Source organism: Hyperolius riggenbachi, chromosome 7 (assembly GCF_040937935.1).
Source record: "Hyperolius riggenbachi isolate aHypRig1 chromosome 7, aHypRig1.pri, whole genome shotgun sequence".
NCBI lineage: Eukaryota > Metazoa > Chordata > Amphibia > Anura > Hyperoliidae > Hyperolius > Hyperolius riggenbachi.
Genome location: NC_090652.1, coordinates 225285330 through 225301088, shown reverse-complemented (window position 1 = coordinate 225301088; position 15759 = coordinate 225285330). Strand labels below are relative to the sequence as shown.

At 41.0% G+C, this 15759-nt stretch overlaps 1 protein-coding gene across 8 annotated transcripts in view; it reads right to left on the bottom strand.

The window, feature by feature from the left end:
* Nucleotides 1–15759, bottom strand: part of AGAP1 (ArfGAP with GTPase domain, ankyrin repeat and PH domain 1) — a 589384-nt gene that overhangs the window by 62723 nt on the left and 510902 nt on the right. For 5 of the 8 annotated variants that reach the window (XM_068245326.1, XM_068245325.1, XM_068245320.1 and 2 more), the window contains one exon: nucleotides 8423–8497. The exons of the other annotated variants lie outside the window; for them this stretch is intronic. In XM_068245326.1, the coding sequence (XP_068101427.1) occupies nucleotides 8423–8497 (75 nt within the window). The remainder of the gene's footprint in view (nucleotides 1–8422; nucleotides 8498–15759) is intronic. 8 annotated transcript variants of the gene reach the window in all.

Sequence of the window (15759 nt, the reverse complement as noted above, 5' to 3'; positions counted from 1 at the left end):
ACCTCCCCTTGTATAAACTAACGTGGCAACTACACAGTGCACACTCCAAATTACATAAGGTCTGGGATCCCTGGCTTAAATGCTCTGAATCAGATTTACTGATCTTGACATTACGCCAAGTAATTGATTCTCTTTAGATTTTTAATGCACTAATTCTCTTGATTTATTGCCCTCTTGATGTACACCTCTTCTTTATTCGATTGTTAGTGCTTTGTTTGTTAATTGATCTAAACACCTCTAAAGTTACAATGTGGCAATTTATCTGCTTGTTAGACTTTTGGATATTTTGTCCTTTTTTTATGCACATTACCATATGTACCTCAGATGTATTCTATTACACTTTTCCTGGATTGTGTTTGGTGTTACTGCCATACGCCTTGCACTGTCAACTGGGTTGTGTTGTCTGTTTTCTATTTTGTAACACAATAAAGAGATAAAAAAAAAAAACATTCCTTCCTTTACCGAAGGAATATTGCAAGAATTAAGCACCTCATTCCTTCAGAGGAGCTTTTAACCTTAGTTCACACCTAAATCACAATACGGCTGGAATATTGCAATACCCTCTATGCAGGCCTTCCAAATAAAGACCTACACCGCCTGCAGCTAGCACAGAATGCTGCCTGTTAACAAGAAAACCCCACCATTGCCACATAAACACTGATCCTTAGCTCACTAACACTGGCTACCCATAAAATGGAGAATCCTTAAAAAATTGGCATGCTAGGCTTCAAATCCCTACAAGACCTAGGCCCTGGATACCTAAAGGATTTGTTGCAACTGAGTCACACCTCCCACAACTTCATATCAAAAGGATTCAATAACTTGACCACCCCCAGAGTTCAACTAAAAACCTTTGGAGCCAGAGCTTTCTGTATTGCTGCCCCTACCCTGTGGAATGCCTTGCCAAACTTATTCAAGACAGCTCCACCCCTGGACACGTTTAAATCAAAACTGAAAAGCCACCTGTTTAGTCTGACATTTTTGATCACATAACTTTCCCCCCTGTACACACCACTATGTACTGATCTGAGACAAGCTTATGTGCTTTGGGTTCTACAGGAGAAAAGCACTTTACAAATGGTTTGTTGTAAAGGAAAAGGTTAAAAAACAAACTTAATTTTTTTTACGTGTTTGAGATGTTTGAGGTCCATGGGAAGTTCTTGGACTTGGCTGCAACACAAAATTTTACCCTTGATGAGCAAAGTCCAAATGTCAGAGAAAGAACCAAGGAAAACTTCAATATAAATTCTAAATTACGGTAACAAATCCTAAATGAACTAAAATCAAGGTGCAACAAAACCAAGTTGCACCATTGGTCACTGAAATACATTAGCCTCCATTGTAGAATACCCAAGAAAACATAGAAGAAATGTTTTTAGTTTTTATTACACAAAAAAAACACTATCTCTACTGTACAATGTGAGGGATCTCCAAAATTTCAAGAGAATGGGTCAGTGCTGTGTTTTGCCCAAAAATGCTTGCAGCATTGCATTATCGCAATTCACTGCTGTGCAGTCCTTGAAGTGTACATGAAGCGGAGCGGGGGGTGGGATGGAGTGTATAAAAATGTATAAATACCTGGGTTTCCTCCAGCCCCCTCAGGCCTGATTGCTCCCTCGCTGCAGTCTTTGCATCTGGCCCCTGTAAGTCATCTAGTCGGGAACAGTCGGCGCAGGCAGTTGGGCTGTGCATGCTCCCCGTTGTGCTCCAGTGGCCAGAAGCTTTCCGCGCCTTCGCAGTACTATTGCGCAGGTGCAGAATGCTCCTGGCCATGGGAGTGCAAAGGGGGAGCATGCACAGACCCACTGTGACTACACAGTATACCCAGGACCAGAGAACTGTCTGGGGCAATTTGCGGAAGCTGTGGGCAGTGGAGGACGGCGGCGAGAGAGCGATCAGGCCGGAGGGGGGCTGGAGGAAGTCCCAAATAAGTAAACAAGGGGTCAGGGGTCAAGACAAATCAAACATTTAGATCCAGAAAAGTAGACCAAAATGCTGGATGAGAAGTACTGTATACCAATTTGATTCAGAGCTAAAGAAAGAGCTTGACTGCAGTTATTAGCTCAACCAGGTGCGCTACAAAATAAAGATTTTTGACATTATTAAGTATGCCCCTGCCCATTTTGTTGGCTGGATAAGGTACTGGTTAAAGGCTCTGCCTCTGACATAGGAGACCAGGGTACGAATCTCGGCTCTTCTAGTTCAGTAAGCCAGCACCTATTCAGTGAGGAGACCTTGGACAAGACTCCCTAACACTGCTACTGCTTACTGAGAGTGTCCTAGTGGCTGCAGCGCTGGTGCTTTGACTCCACTAGGAGAAAAGCACAATATAAACGTTCTGTGTCTTCTCTTCTCTTAATGTTTAAATTATGTTAAGTCATAAATAATAGCAAAATCTGTTATGCAGACTACGGAATAAATAATAGTGAAAGTCATGAATTTGGGACAATTTCATATTATTTCAAGGCAAATTTGGATTTTGTAGGGATACTAATACTCTGGGCTGCATCTGCAATTCTTGGTGTTATCCCAGCATAAAAAGTGCATCCATACTGATTTATTTTTTTCAGCAACTTCTGCATAAAAAATTCAAGCGATAACAGATTAGCCAAAGTAATATCTTCATTTATCAGTGTAACGGTCAGGCATAAAATAAAAAAAATTCCTTATTTTTATCTGGAAAACAAGTAATAGGAATGCTAACCAGACAATCCAAAGGTTAAAATCATTATTACTTTTCTTGTTGATAATTGATCATTCCCCAGTTTACCTGACTCTTATTTGTACACACAAAATTTGGTACACAAAAGCAGTGGGATGCTGTGTTGTCCTTTTTTGTTTCTCTAATTCCCCTCAGACTTACGGTAACTAAAGCAGCCTAATTGGCTGAAGCCTCTTTCCCTCCTGTTTTCCCCTCCCACACCTCTGTTCCTCTCTGATTGGCCAATATTTCTCATGCTGAGACAATACACTTTCTACAGTGAAGGGTGGGAAAATCAGGCAGAGGAGAGTAAGGGAGGAAATTACATTACGATTGGCTTCAAAATAGCCACACTTAAAATGGGAAATGCCAAGAAGGATTTTTTTTTACTGTAGAAAAATCACTAAAATCAAAAACGTGGACAGTGCAATACTTATGCTATGTAAGTAGAGCAAGTAATTATCTACATATATATGTGGGTTTTTTCCCCCTGAGATAGTATGGCTGACAGCTCCTCTTTAACATACATAAGAGCAACATTTTCTTTTTACATTTTGCTTGCAGTTGCTCTTTAAGTAATTTTCTCTTTATTTACATAGAGCCAACATCTTCCATAGTGGGACCATGCGAACCACATATCAACTCTTATCTTCAGTCTGCTCAGCAGTCGCACAAACACGTATTCCTGCAAGTGTACTTGTACTACACCACATAAATGAGACTAAAACAAAGGAGAAGAGAGGAGTTGTGCTAGGGGCTAATGAAAGGCAACAGGGGTGATTCCAAAGGAGCGACTGCGATTTTCCCAACTCACATTTGTGGGTCCTGCAGCATTAGAGTGTTAGCGCTTCAATACAGAATATAAAATCTCTGCAAAATCAATTTTCAACCACTGTTCAAAGATTTTGCAGTGATTTTACATCCTAGAACCACAAGAACAAAGGAAATTGCAATCACTGTACAAGTCACGCTGATAAAACCTCCACAAAAAAGGGCTTAGCGATTTTGTTTTGTGATTTCTAGCGGGCCCCAGCCCTGTGGCTCACTGCCATTCCCCAGCCCATGGTTGGCTGTAGAAGATAGGAAACGCCATCACAGACAATAAGTTGTCACCTTAAACATTCAGGTGATCATTTCCGGCAGCAGAAATATAATATATGTGAAAGTATTAGACTCTGCAATAGGAGTAGGCAGGATACTAGGATGCTACGGATATCCCAGGATGTACAGTTAATAGGGGTGCCATCTTTATCCTATACCAGAATCTATACGGCTCTATTTACTAGATAGCCCTAGTTCACACAGTGGGGCAGGATTATTGAAAATGCAAGCTCATTTATTATCTAAATCACATAAGCACAGGCGAACTTTAAGAGAAACAGGCTGTACAGACAATTTAACTAATACGCTACTTTGTAATAAACAACTTAAGAATGACACCGATATATAAATATATATTTATTTCAAACGTAAACACAACATGCATTTTTCAAGCATTACGCAGGACTCCAGCCAACAGAATGGAAATATCCACATGAATGCATGAATACAGATATGCATGTGTTAAAGAAAGAGAGGCAGCAACACATGAATGACGAACATACGTATCTCATATTGTGAAAGAGTACTTCTGTAACTGCTATAGGCTTCTAGTTTTGTGTAACTTATTTATTTAGTTTACAATTTTTGTTCCCATGATCTGCATGAGTGGTGTAGTAGTGCACATGGCTTTACATCACCCGTAGAATCCTCTAGTGCAGGGGTCAGGAACCTTTTTGGCTGAGAGAGTCATAAACGCCACATATTTTAAAATGTAATTCCGTGAGAGCCATACAATATGTTTCAAACTGGGGCAGTAGGGCTCACATCCTTGTTGCCATGGTGATGTGTATACAGTTGATTCGCCGGGCAGCGGAAGTGTCAGACACATCTTCAGCTTCTCTTGGGTTTCAGCAACATCAGCAATTTCCCAGAGAGCCAGAGAGGAGAAATACTGACTAACAGCTTGTACTGTTAAGTGACAGGCAGCCTATTGGGCCAATCAAAGTGTTGGGATCTCGTTTTACAAAGTCACTGGACCTGACAGAGTCCAGAGTGGGACAATTGGGCCAGCTGTTCGTTTTGGGTTAGCGCAAATAAATTAGTATTGCATGCTAGAGCAGTAGCATGCCTATAGTTTGAAAATGTTACTTGGGCTGCCACACTAAGCTGTGTTGCTTGAGCAGTGTAGCTTAGTTAATCAACCACTAACTGTGAGCCAGATGTAGCCATGAAAAGAGCCACATCTGGCTCCCGAGCCATAGGTTCCCTACCCCTGCTCTAGTGTCTAGTTTTTTAGTACAATAGGATCACAAAATCTCCAGCCTGCCACTGCGTGAGCTCTGTCTATACAATGTAACTTCAGGGACCATGATGGATCAGGGACACCTAACCTAAACTAGTCTAATTTTTTAAAACATTGTACTGATGAGATCGGGGAAATAGTATTCTTTAAAAACAAACAAACAAAAAAAAAAAACCTTTAACCATTCAGTTTCTGTTTAAGGGCCCATCCAATACAGATGACTGCACATCTTTCATAAACGCATATTTGGGATTGCACTGCCAGAATGCATTTCTGCACAGTGCAGGAGAGGAGACGTCAGGCAGTGCTATGCACTATAATGAACAACACTGGTGGGGGCGCCATTGATGATATGATAATGGACAAACCTTTATTTAATCCAGGAAAGCGTCCGACCAGCATCTGCACCAACATACCTGGGACACCGAGCGGGACAGTTATATTCCAACAGGCTCAGACAGTGGTTACAAATTCTGCAAGCCACTCTTGTGAGTATAATACTTACACAAAGGAATGTAAGCACCCATGTATAAGGGTAATGCACTATTGGGCTCCTGGACTCTCATTACAGAGACTTGGAGATTACGAGTAACCATCAAGAATCAAAACTTTTTCTGTCTATGCGTTGTATGCGGTCCTTGTGGATTGCACTAGCTTTACATTGCTGAAAACATCAATGCAATGCATACGTTTGGACAGGCCCTCATTCAGAGATAAGCTTGCAAAATGTATATTAAAGCACACCTGAAGTGAGAGGGATATAGAGGCTGCCATATGTATTTATTTTAAACAATGCACATTGCCTGGCTGTCCTGCTGATCCTCTGCCTAATACTAATTAGTCACAGACCCTGAATAAGCCTGCAGATCAGATGTTTGACTTACGTTTGACTGCATTTGCCACATACCTGTTTCAGGTTTGTGATTCAAACACAGCTGATGCTTGAAAGATCAGCAGAACTGCCAGGAAACTGGTATTGTTTGAAGGGAATAAATATGGCAGCCTACACATCCCTTTCAGGTCAGTTGGCCTTTATGTAGTTTCAAAATATGTGACAAGCTCCTCACAACACGGCATATTAAACAGTGTTCAATGAATCAAAATCTGGGCTTTGGGAAAGGTGTGAAATACTAAAACTGTACAATGCTAACACAGTGACCGTTTTTAGTCTACTGCAGAGAGTGTAAATAGCTATCTATTGCACATAATCTAGTATATGAATGGGTGACCTCAGGTCTGTGTTTCAGTAACTACTGCAAGGGGCATTTTACAGGGGCAACTGCACCACAGCACAGAGTCACTATTTAGCAACTAGCCCCTGTGACTTTCCTTGACAATGCAAAGCAAATCCTTTTGCAGCTACTGATCACAAATCCACAATGATCAATAGCAAACGTGACATCTCAGAGCTAGTGACTGACATTAGCAAGCAAGTCACTTAGGAAAACTTACACTGTAGCTGCTCAGTGAGTGATGGGAAAGTTGCCAGGAAGATAAAGGTCTTCCTCGTGACTTCCTTAGACGTGGCCATATAGTGGTAAACATTTTTGATAAGTGACACATTAAATTCAAAACAAACATTGGCGCTATCAAAAAACTATTAAAAAAGGAGACGTGATCAATGTTTTGTTATTTTAGTAATCAAGCAGTGATCCATGATGCCATTTCCTTATCTTGCTGTGAATGCTGGGAGTGCGAAGCGGAAGCAGTTCATGTTGTGCAGCTGTGGCACCACTACTGCTATCTATAGTGGCACAGTTATAGAACAGGTAAATGACTGATATCCGTGACATATTGTTTACCTGATCTACCATGCATTGTAAGGGCTAGAGCTAGTCAAAATCCTCTTTACATCCAGCAACAAGTACTAGCTGTTGCCACTTAATTATTTCCCTGCTAAGGGGTTTTTCCCCCTTCTGTACCAGAGAAATTTTCCCCAGTCAGTGCTTCTCCCATTCATTCGCCAACAACATTAAAATAGCTACTTATCAAAATGAAATGATCTATAGCATTTTTTTCGCCACCAATTAGGTTTTCTTTGCGTGGTACATTTTGCTAAGAATTTTATTCTAAAAGAAATAAGAAAAAATTGGAAGAATTTTATTATTTCTCAATTTTCGGGCATCATAGTTTTAAAATAAAACATTCTACCATGGATAAAACCCACGCATTTTATTTGCAATGTCTAAAATATTTCCCTAGTACAATGTATGGCGCCAATATTTTATTTGGAAATAAAGGTGAATTTTTATGTTTTGCGTCAATCACTAATTACAAGCCCATCATTTCAAAAATAACAGTAACATGAGGACATACATATTAAAAAAAAAAGCTCAGACCCTAAGGTAACTATTAATGTATTTTTGTAATATATATATATATATATATATATATATATATATATATATATATATATATATGTGTATGTATATATATATATATATATATATATAAATGTACATAGGTGTAATTTTGCTACTTGGCCACAAGATGTCACCACATTTTCTTCCTGCTGTGTACTGTTAGTGCGCAAACAGGATGTAACACATGTTATGCCGGCGATCATTGACACGGGGACTTTGATAACTGAATGGGAAATGTGTTCCCATTCACTGATCTCCCCACTAACGCGCGCCGACAAGAATGTGCACGGGAGCGAGGGGCACCCCTTCACTTTAACAGATGAATATCTACCTCCCTGAGCAGGAACTAAAGTCCTGAAGGATGTAGATATACCGTCTAAAAAAATGAAGTGGTCAAAGTTTTGCTGGGGGGTCCATGAATTGTAATTACGCCACTGCTGGCAGCCATACTTCATTGCCAGCATCCTGGATGTTTATAAGAATACCAGTGAATATAGAAATATGGAAGTAGCCAAAGATGGGTCATTCTACATAGTTGGCCACTTACCTGGAACAAACATGCGGTCCAGACCGTCGAGTCTGAACACTTGTCATGCATCGTTGTTCCAAGTAAAGAGGCACACTACATAGTAAATCCCTGATAAAAAAAAAAGTGCTATAACAATCAATGGCAGCTTCCATGTAACTATCCTCCCAGATTCACAATAAAAGCAGTTGGAGGCTCCTAGCACAAACCAGATCTGAGAGACCAACTTTGGGTAGAATTTATTTTTCAAAGACCATGAAAAAGCAGTAAATATTTTCACAAACACTCAGCTACACATTTCTCACAATCACAATCATTAGCAATGTATGAAGCGGCAAATATTTTCCTGGGAGCAGCAGCAGAACAAGGACATAAACCACAGACAGAAGAAGCAGTGCACTCAATGGGGAATACATGCAAATAAAGAAGAGGGAGCACATGCAGAAGAAGCCAGACAGAGGGGGGTCCCAGTGTGGGGCACGTGTTACCTTCTGTGTTGGCGTTGCTGCTGTAAACATTTCGCAGGCTGCCAACACGGTTTAGTTTCCATGCTTTGCGCTTAGCTGCATCCAGAGAGCAAAAGGAAGAGGAGAAACGGAGAAAAAGAAAATAAATGGGGAAAAAGAAAGAAGTAAAGGAAAGAAAAAGACAGACAGCCTAAGGGGTAGGAAGGAGGTTCTGCAGAAAGATCTGTTATAAGTGATTTTCACAAACAAGAATTAGAATGCTTATTATTGTTACCATCTGATATCAACCGATTTATCAGAAAATCTCACCAGATGTGCATATAGACACCTTGTACAACACTGCTCCAAATGCTAAGCAGATAGACATACCTACTCCTCTATATACACAAGGCAGGAAAGGTATGTGAACTGCTCCAGGTGCGAGGCAGGCACATGCATTGCACCAAGGACAGTGGCGCACACTTTCTAAAGGCAGGCAAAAGCAATCATTCTTCACCCAAAATGCAAGCAAACAGTGCTGTAAGTAGTAGTGCAGATCATATATTATGAAAGCCATCATGGGTCTCACAACAGGCAACTGTTTTGGGACCCCTGACTGCCTTCCCCTTGCCCGTGTGACATCACTGTCTATGCATGCACAGGGAAGCCAACAGAAGGAGCAAGAGGAATAGGAGATTCTTGGTAAACCAATGCCAGTAACAGGAGCCTTCAAATGTCAACAAACCCAGCTATTAGGACTGTACTGTAAATATTCTGCAGCAAGATACACAGAGGGGTTGTAATGCAATTATCATTTTGGGCTGTTCTGTGTTTGCTGAAGAATGTGAGCAAAGTCTCAACCAATCAGGAATTGTCACAACTGCACCACAATCCTCACAATTGTGCAGAAACCTATTCACATGCATGACCAAACCAATTAAGTGATAGCAGCACTGCAATATGTCATATATATTAACTGTAATACTTACACATAGATAATAAATAATACAGAGAAAACGTAAAAACCTGACAACCTATAATGGTATATATTGTCTATAAAGTGGGTTTTTAATACAGCACAAACAAAAGTGATACTTATTTAGATGTACAACATTGCAATGTTGAGAGATGCACTATTAAACTTACAATGCAGTCTATGTACTTTATATTATCACATATTCCTTGTACACTCTACCTTATTTAAGAAAATAATCTATATGAAACAAACACAATGGAATTAAAACCTTCAATTATTGCAGCAAATGAAATGCTGATGTTGTGAAGGATGTTATACACAGGAAAACAGAAATAGATAACCAATCACAGTTTACACTGATGTTTGGATGTAAGAAGTACTAAGTCAGGCTGGGTTCACACTATGCCAAGCCTACATTTTACTGGACGCTCTATGATCACCGACAGGGTCTAGTATAGAGTCCACTGCCAGTCCAGAAAGGAGGAGTGGTGTTCACCTATTGAATGGGAATACAAATCCATTGCTGGAAAAGTGTGGCAGTTGGATTTTTCAGCAAAGGGCTAAAAACAGGATAGGGCTATGTAAACTGGTGCACATAAAAATCACTGGCTTTAGCAACTGATCCAGCAATAAGTAGGGCAGTGGACATAGCATGAACGGACCTTAAGAGAACATGAAGAAAAAGGAAAGTACAAGTACAGCAAGCATGTAAGCAGGAAAAATAGGAATATTAAGAAAGGGAAAAAAGGTGGAAGAGCAAAGAAAAGCGCATCAGTCTGAAAGCACTCCGAACTAGCATACCAACAGCAAGATCACCAAATGGATGGGACCAATCAGAAATGAGATGAAGGAAAGAGGTCTGTGCAGACTACATCAACCACAAAGATTCCAACCCTCATGTTAACCATAAACCAGAAAGGAAACCAATATCGGATTTCTGTGCTAGAATCAGAAAACCTATTTTCATAACAGGAAGGGAGCAAACAAAAGTATGAAACTATGGAGAGGTACTACAGATGGGAGTGAAAGATATGTGAGGCTAGATGCAGTAAAGGACACTTGAGGTGTCATGTGACATGATGAGATAGACGTGTATGTACAGTGCCAAGCACACAAATAACTAGGCTATGTTTCTTCTTCACTTTCTCTGCCTGAAAGAGTTAAAAATAAGGTATGCAAGTAACAGCTTCTGTCTGGGTCGGGACCGGGTCGGACTATAGTGCAACCCTCACAGCCATAAAACACTTTTCTGGCAGAAAATGGCTTATGATAGAAGAAAAGAGATAAAAAGGGGCAATAGTTCATATATTTTAGCTCTGGCATACTTCAATGCACGTGTCATTGAGAAGAGGCCATGAAACAAACACTTAAAAGTTAGATTTAAATATAAATTAAACTGTGGGATAACTAAAAAAAAAAAGTTATTTCTAGGAGAAGGAGGATAGATACATTTGTTTATCTCCTTTTTTTTCACTTCAGATGTCCTTTAAAGTTTCCATATAAAGATAGCGCACAGCAATTTTAGTGTTAATACCACCAGTGGAGCCCCGCCCATTAACCAGTTAGTGTCACGCTATGGTAGTGCATGTTACCATAGTAAAGCGCATGGCACTAAGGGTTAACGCCTTGTGCTCCCCCTGTGCTAGTGTGCAGTTCAGCCTCTCGTGTGAAAGAGACCTTAGAGTTTCTGGAATTTAGGAGAGGCAAAACTAGGGATACAGAATCTTAATTGTTAGATAACAAAAAGAGCTTCATGCTAACCTTTTCTTAATTTGCAATAAATTGATTTCAAGTGAGGCAGCTGGAGTAAGCAGTAAGTTGAGGTTGAATCACTGACTGTGATAAAAGATAAATTGGCCAAGAAGAGATCAAGCTAATTCAGCTTAATAAGAAGAGCAGCCAAATGTTATCTTGAAATATGCCTTCTGCAGCTAAAAAAAAAAAATCAGTCAAGTGGCCTGATGCAAACCAGACTGGGTTAAAAGTAGGCCCTGTGGTGCATTCTGTTGCTGCTGCTTGGATCTGTTTTATCTGCTGTTCTTACTTAAAGTGTACCTGATCTTAACTTTGGGTTAAGAAACACATACTTACCTTAGAAGGGGGAAAGGCTCTGGATCCTGATGAGGCTTCCCACACCATCCTCCTGTCCCCCGTTACCAAGCATAAACATCCCGATGAAATGCAACATGTGTTTGTTGGCTTGAAGATCGGGGACACACTCCTCTTCAGAAATGAGTGTGGCTGTACTGTGCCTGCATGAGCACGGCCGTACCTGTGCAGTAAGCCGGAGCCACTCATGCATGAAGAGAAGCGAGGCCTGGATCTTTCCGCAGGTCCGGGGGAGGAGGACACAGAAAGCCTCAACAGTATCCAGTGGCTTCCCTCTTCTTTGGGAAGCATGTGTTTTTTGACCTGAATTTCGGCTTGGATTCTCTTTAAGGAGGCAGGACACAGACAGCAAAAAATGCAGCCCATGTCTACAGAAGTCTGTAATGCAGGAATGAAACTCCTTAAAAGGTAATGGCTAATCATGGAACGAAGACACAGATTAAAAAAAGCAATGCCACAGGGCTGGAGAGAAACGAAGACCCTCATTCACAAATTCTACATAAGGTGGCATTAGTAGGTGTTAATCCATGGTCCACCACCTTAATAGGAATATCAGAAGTAGAAGGAAGCTTTGAGAGGTGGACGGTGGCAAACTCATTATTGCTGCACTCACTGCTGGCAAGGGCGACAACTAATTGGACATCCCCAGTGCAGTTACAACACTTGTGTGGTTTATCATGTTCATTTTACTCTACCAGAAAATAGACAAGGAATCATAGTATCCATTAGTTGAGGCAAGGGTGGTTGTTTTAACACACCATTATTGGGACAGTCAATCCAGTAGTACCATAAATCCTCATTCCTTAAAGGAACTTTTTCTAAGGAGAAGAGACAATCCACCTGCCGATAACAATAGCCATCTATTGGCTAGAGTTGAATGAGAACTTCACATTCACAGGCTCCATCTCTGCTCATGGCTCTCTGTTTGGGGCGATGGGGACAGAGAATATGATACTGAGACAACAAACACAAATATAAATGTTTATAATTTTTATATTTTTCCCCTTAAAGTAATTTTTTCCCAAAGTCCCAATTTTTATGCACTACACATACATGTGTTCAAATAAATAATGAGGGGCAACAAGTTACTGAGGCAGGGCGATGTCTGTGAGAAATAAGTAAATATGCATGATTTTCTGTTCAACTGAATGAGTCAATGGTAGCTCTGATATGCCAAGAGCAACAGAAGTCCACAGTTCTACACACTTTGCCCCCACCAACACACTTACCAGACAGTCAGAAAAAGGGGGTTTTAGGAGTGGCACTAAAGTCACAGGGAGACAGAAGTGACTACCAGAGGGAAAGACACAGTGGAACAAACATCGGCTAGCGGCGATTCCGCAGAGATTGGCACGGTTTCACCGGCCAGTCAGTTTGAAAGTCTCTGACAGACATCCAGGTCAGGTGATCTTTACAAGTGTTTATGACACAAGAATGTATTGAGTACATATGTGATCTAGTGACATATACAGTCCGTGGTGAGAGTGACTTCAATATAGCACTCACTACTGTATAATGATGGAATGTATTTGGAGATATGATGACCACTGATGAAAATGCTCAGTGCTTACTGTTTAAGCATATCTGATTAAGGGGCAGATCCCCTGATAGAGTCATGGGTGGTGCTTTACCACCATAGTATTTAAATACACATTCACAATGGTACACTGTATGTTTGTCTGCACTTATTCTGATAAGGGGACCTGCTGTGGCCCCCAAAACAATGGTCAATAATCTGTGTTGATGCATGAATTAAATTACTTCAGCTTTAAGCAAAACTTGGTACGCTAACCTACTTTGGACTTTGCTTTACCAGGCAGGATAGTGGTAGTTGACACAAAGCCAACTTAAAGGGACTCAGAGCTGAAGTAACGGAAATGTTTTATACATACCTGGGGCTTCCTCCAGCCCCATACGTTTGGATCGCTCCCATGCTGCCGTCCTCTGCTTGCAGCTTCGGTACAGAGTCCCCACACTCCCATCAGTTGGGGCCAGTCTACGCCGGAGAAGTGCACTATTTGCATATCTCTCCCCCTCCACCCCATGCCTGTGCTCAGTGTTTAATTCTCACCTCCCTGCCGGTGCGACTCCTGGCCACCTCCGGTGTCTGCCATCACCGTGAGTGCCTGTTCCACATGACGCTGGCACATGTTGTGACATCACAATATTTGCCGGTCATGTGGTACTAGTGCTCTAAGTGAAGCTGAACACTAGAAGAGGCCAGGAGTCTCACCGGAGGACAGGTGAGATTAACATTGAGCAGAGGCACGACGGGGACACTTACACTTGTGGGGTGGCGGCCCAGCAGGCAGCGCCGCCAGGATGATTTCCAAAAGATTTTAAGCTGAAATCTGTTGGAGATCTGTCGGCTGTGTGTGGCCAGGCAATAGATCCCTGTGATCAGACTTGGTCGGAGAGAGATCTAACTAGTGGCCAAACTGGCCATGCATTGAGTGATGTATGGACACCTTAAAAGTTAAAAGGTGACAAGACAGAAGAGATTCCCTGGCAACTGTTAGACACAGGAGCAGTTCTTACAATGGGGAGGTAAGCAAAATGGAAGGAATTGGAAAAAGGTAGTGTAAACACAAAATCAAGGAAATAAATGTGACAGCAGAGAAGAGGGTCTGAAACGAAAAGTGGGAAATTGTCCATCAGTACAAAGAAATATATACAGCAAATAGATAAGAAAACTGGGATAAGCTTTGTCCCAACGTCAAGTGACAGGAAGAATTGATCATGCCACTTTCAGTCACATGGAGTAGCTGCTTGTGTCATCATGGCGACTGTCACATATCTTCGCTTGATGGAAAGTATTTTAACACATAACTGAAGACTTAAATGAAGCCATACAACAATGAAGGAACACAGGCACAAAACTGAACCCAATGAATGTACTTGATAATTCTTGACTATAGCAAAGCTCACTTTAAAATACTCAAACTCTTTTGTAAAGGCAGAAACACATAATGTTTTGAGCATAATACAAATGCATTCTGATTGATCTTTACCAAATAAAGGCGCACAATGTCCTGTGCATAATAGATAGAGACTCAGCTCTAGGTATAATTCAGATAGGCATGCTGGTTGGTGTACAATAGATGTAAGACCCCTTTGTATATGATACAGATACACCAGGGGAGTGCAACTGCTTTCAAAAGGATTGAGTAAGTGACCATTTTAAGATTATTTCTTTATTCACATGGATGCTGCGGTCATTGGTTCAGTCATTTTGTTTATGGAATGTGTATAGCAACTGAAACCAATTTGGCCCTTTAAAAATGGAGTTGACACTCCTGAATTTAGCCTCTGCATTCTGTATCATGTAATTACATACACTGCTATGGTGGGGTTCACTTTGCTCCCTCTGAGCTTAGAGAGAAATCATTGACTATCACACAACTATTGCGGTCATCTCTTTACTCATCTGTAATTAAGGGGAAAAAGTCTATGCTCTCATCCAGGTGCACAAAATAACCACACAGGATGTCCAGGTGCACAAAGCTAAGAAATGGGACCCTGCACATCCTATGGTCACCAACAGTGTGTGACTAGGATCACATTTCAAAAGGGTTAATTAGAGTCTTCCAAGTCTAATAAGGAACTGTGATCAGTGATGCACTGAAGCCACTACAGACAGTGCTCTAAACAGAAAGGGTGCCAGGAAGAATAAACAAGGGCATTTAGCAGGAACACCGGGAATATAGCTGTGTAACATATAGAACATATACTGTAAATGCTGAAAGGAAATCAATGCTGTTCTGTTGAGAGGTTTGGCTTTTTATTTTAACCTGCACAAGAGATGGTCTATCTATACTTATATTTCATTCTTGAATGCAGATGTAACACAAATTGTATGCAGCTTTGAATTGGGCCAATAGAACTTAGCAGAAAGTGTGTCTGACTACTAGACTGGCACAAAGCTGCAGGCAATTTTTATTACATCTGTACGTAAAAAGGAATTGTGAGTTGGGGTCGTCAATGAGAAGCATATCGGTCTCAGTTCATGCAGGACTATGCAAATTCATGCTGCAAAGTGGATCTGAACTCTTGCACAGGACAGAAGGAAAACAGAGAAATGCACCTTGTATGTATTTAGAGAGTGTAGCCTGTCTAATACTCCCTTCATCTGCGACTAATCACAAGTGTAATTTGATCTCTCAGCTGTTTCAGCACAGGAATCTCAGCAGTATTTGGCAGAGCATCTAATTTGTAAACACAGGATGTTAACACTATGGGCTTGATTCACAAAGCGGTGCAAAGTGTTTGCACGCCTGTGAAAAGCCCCTTATCA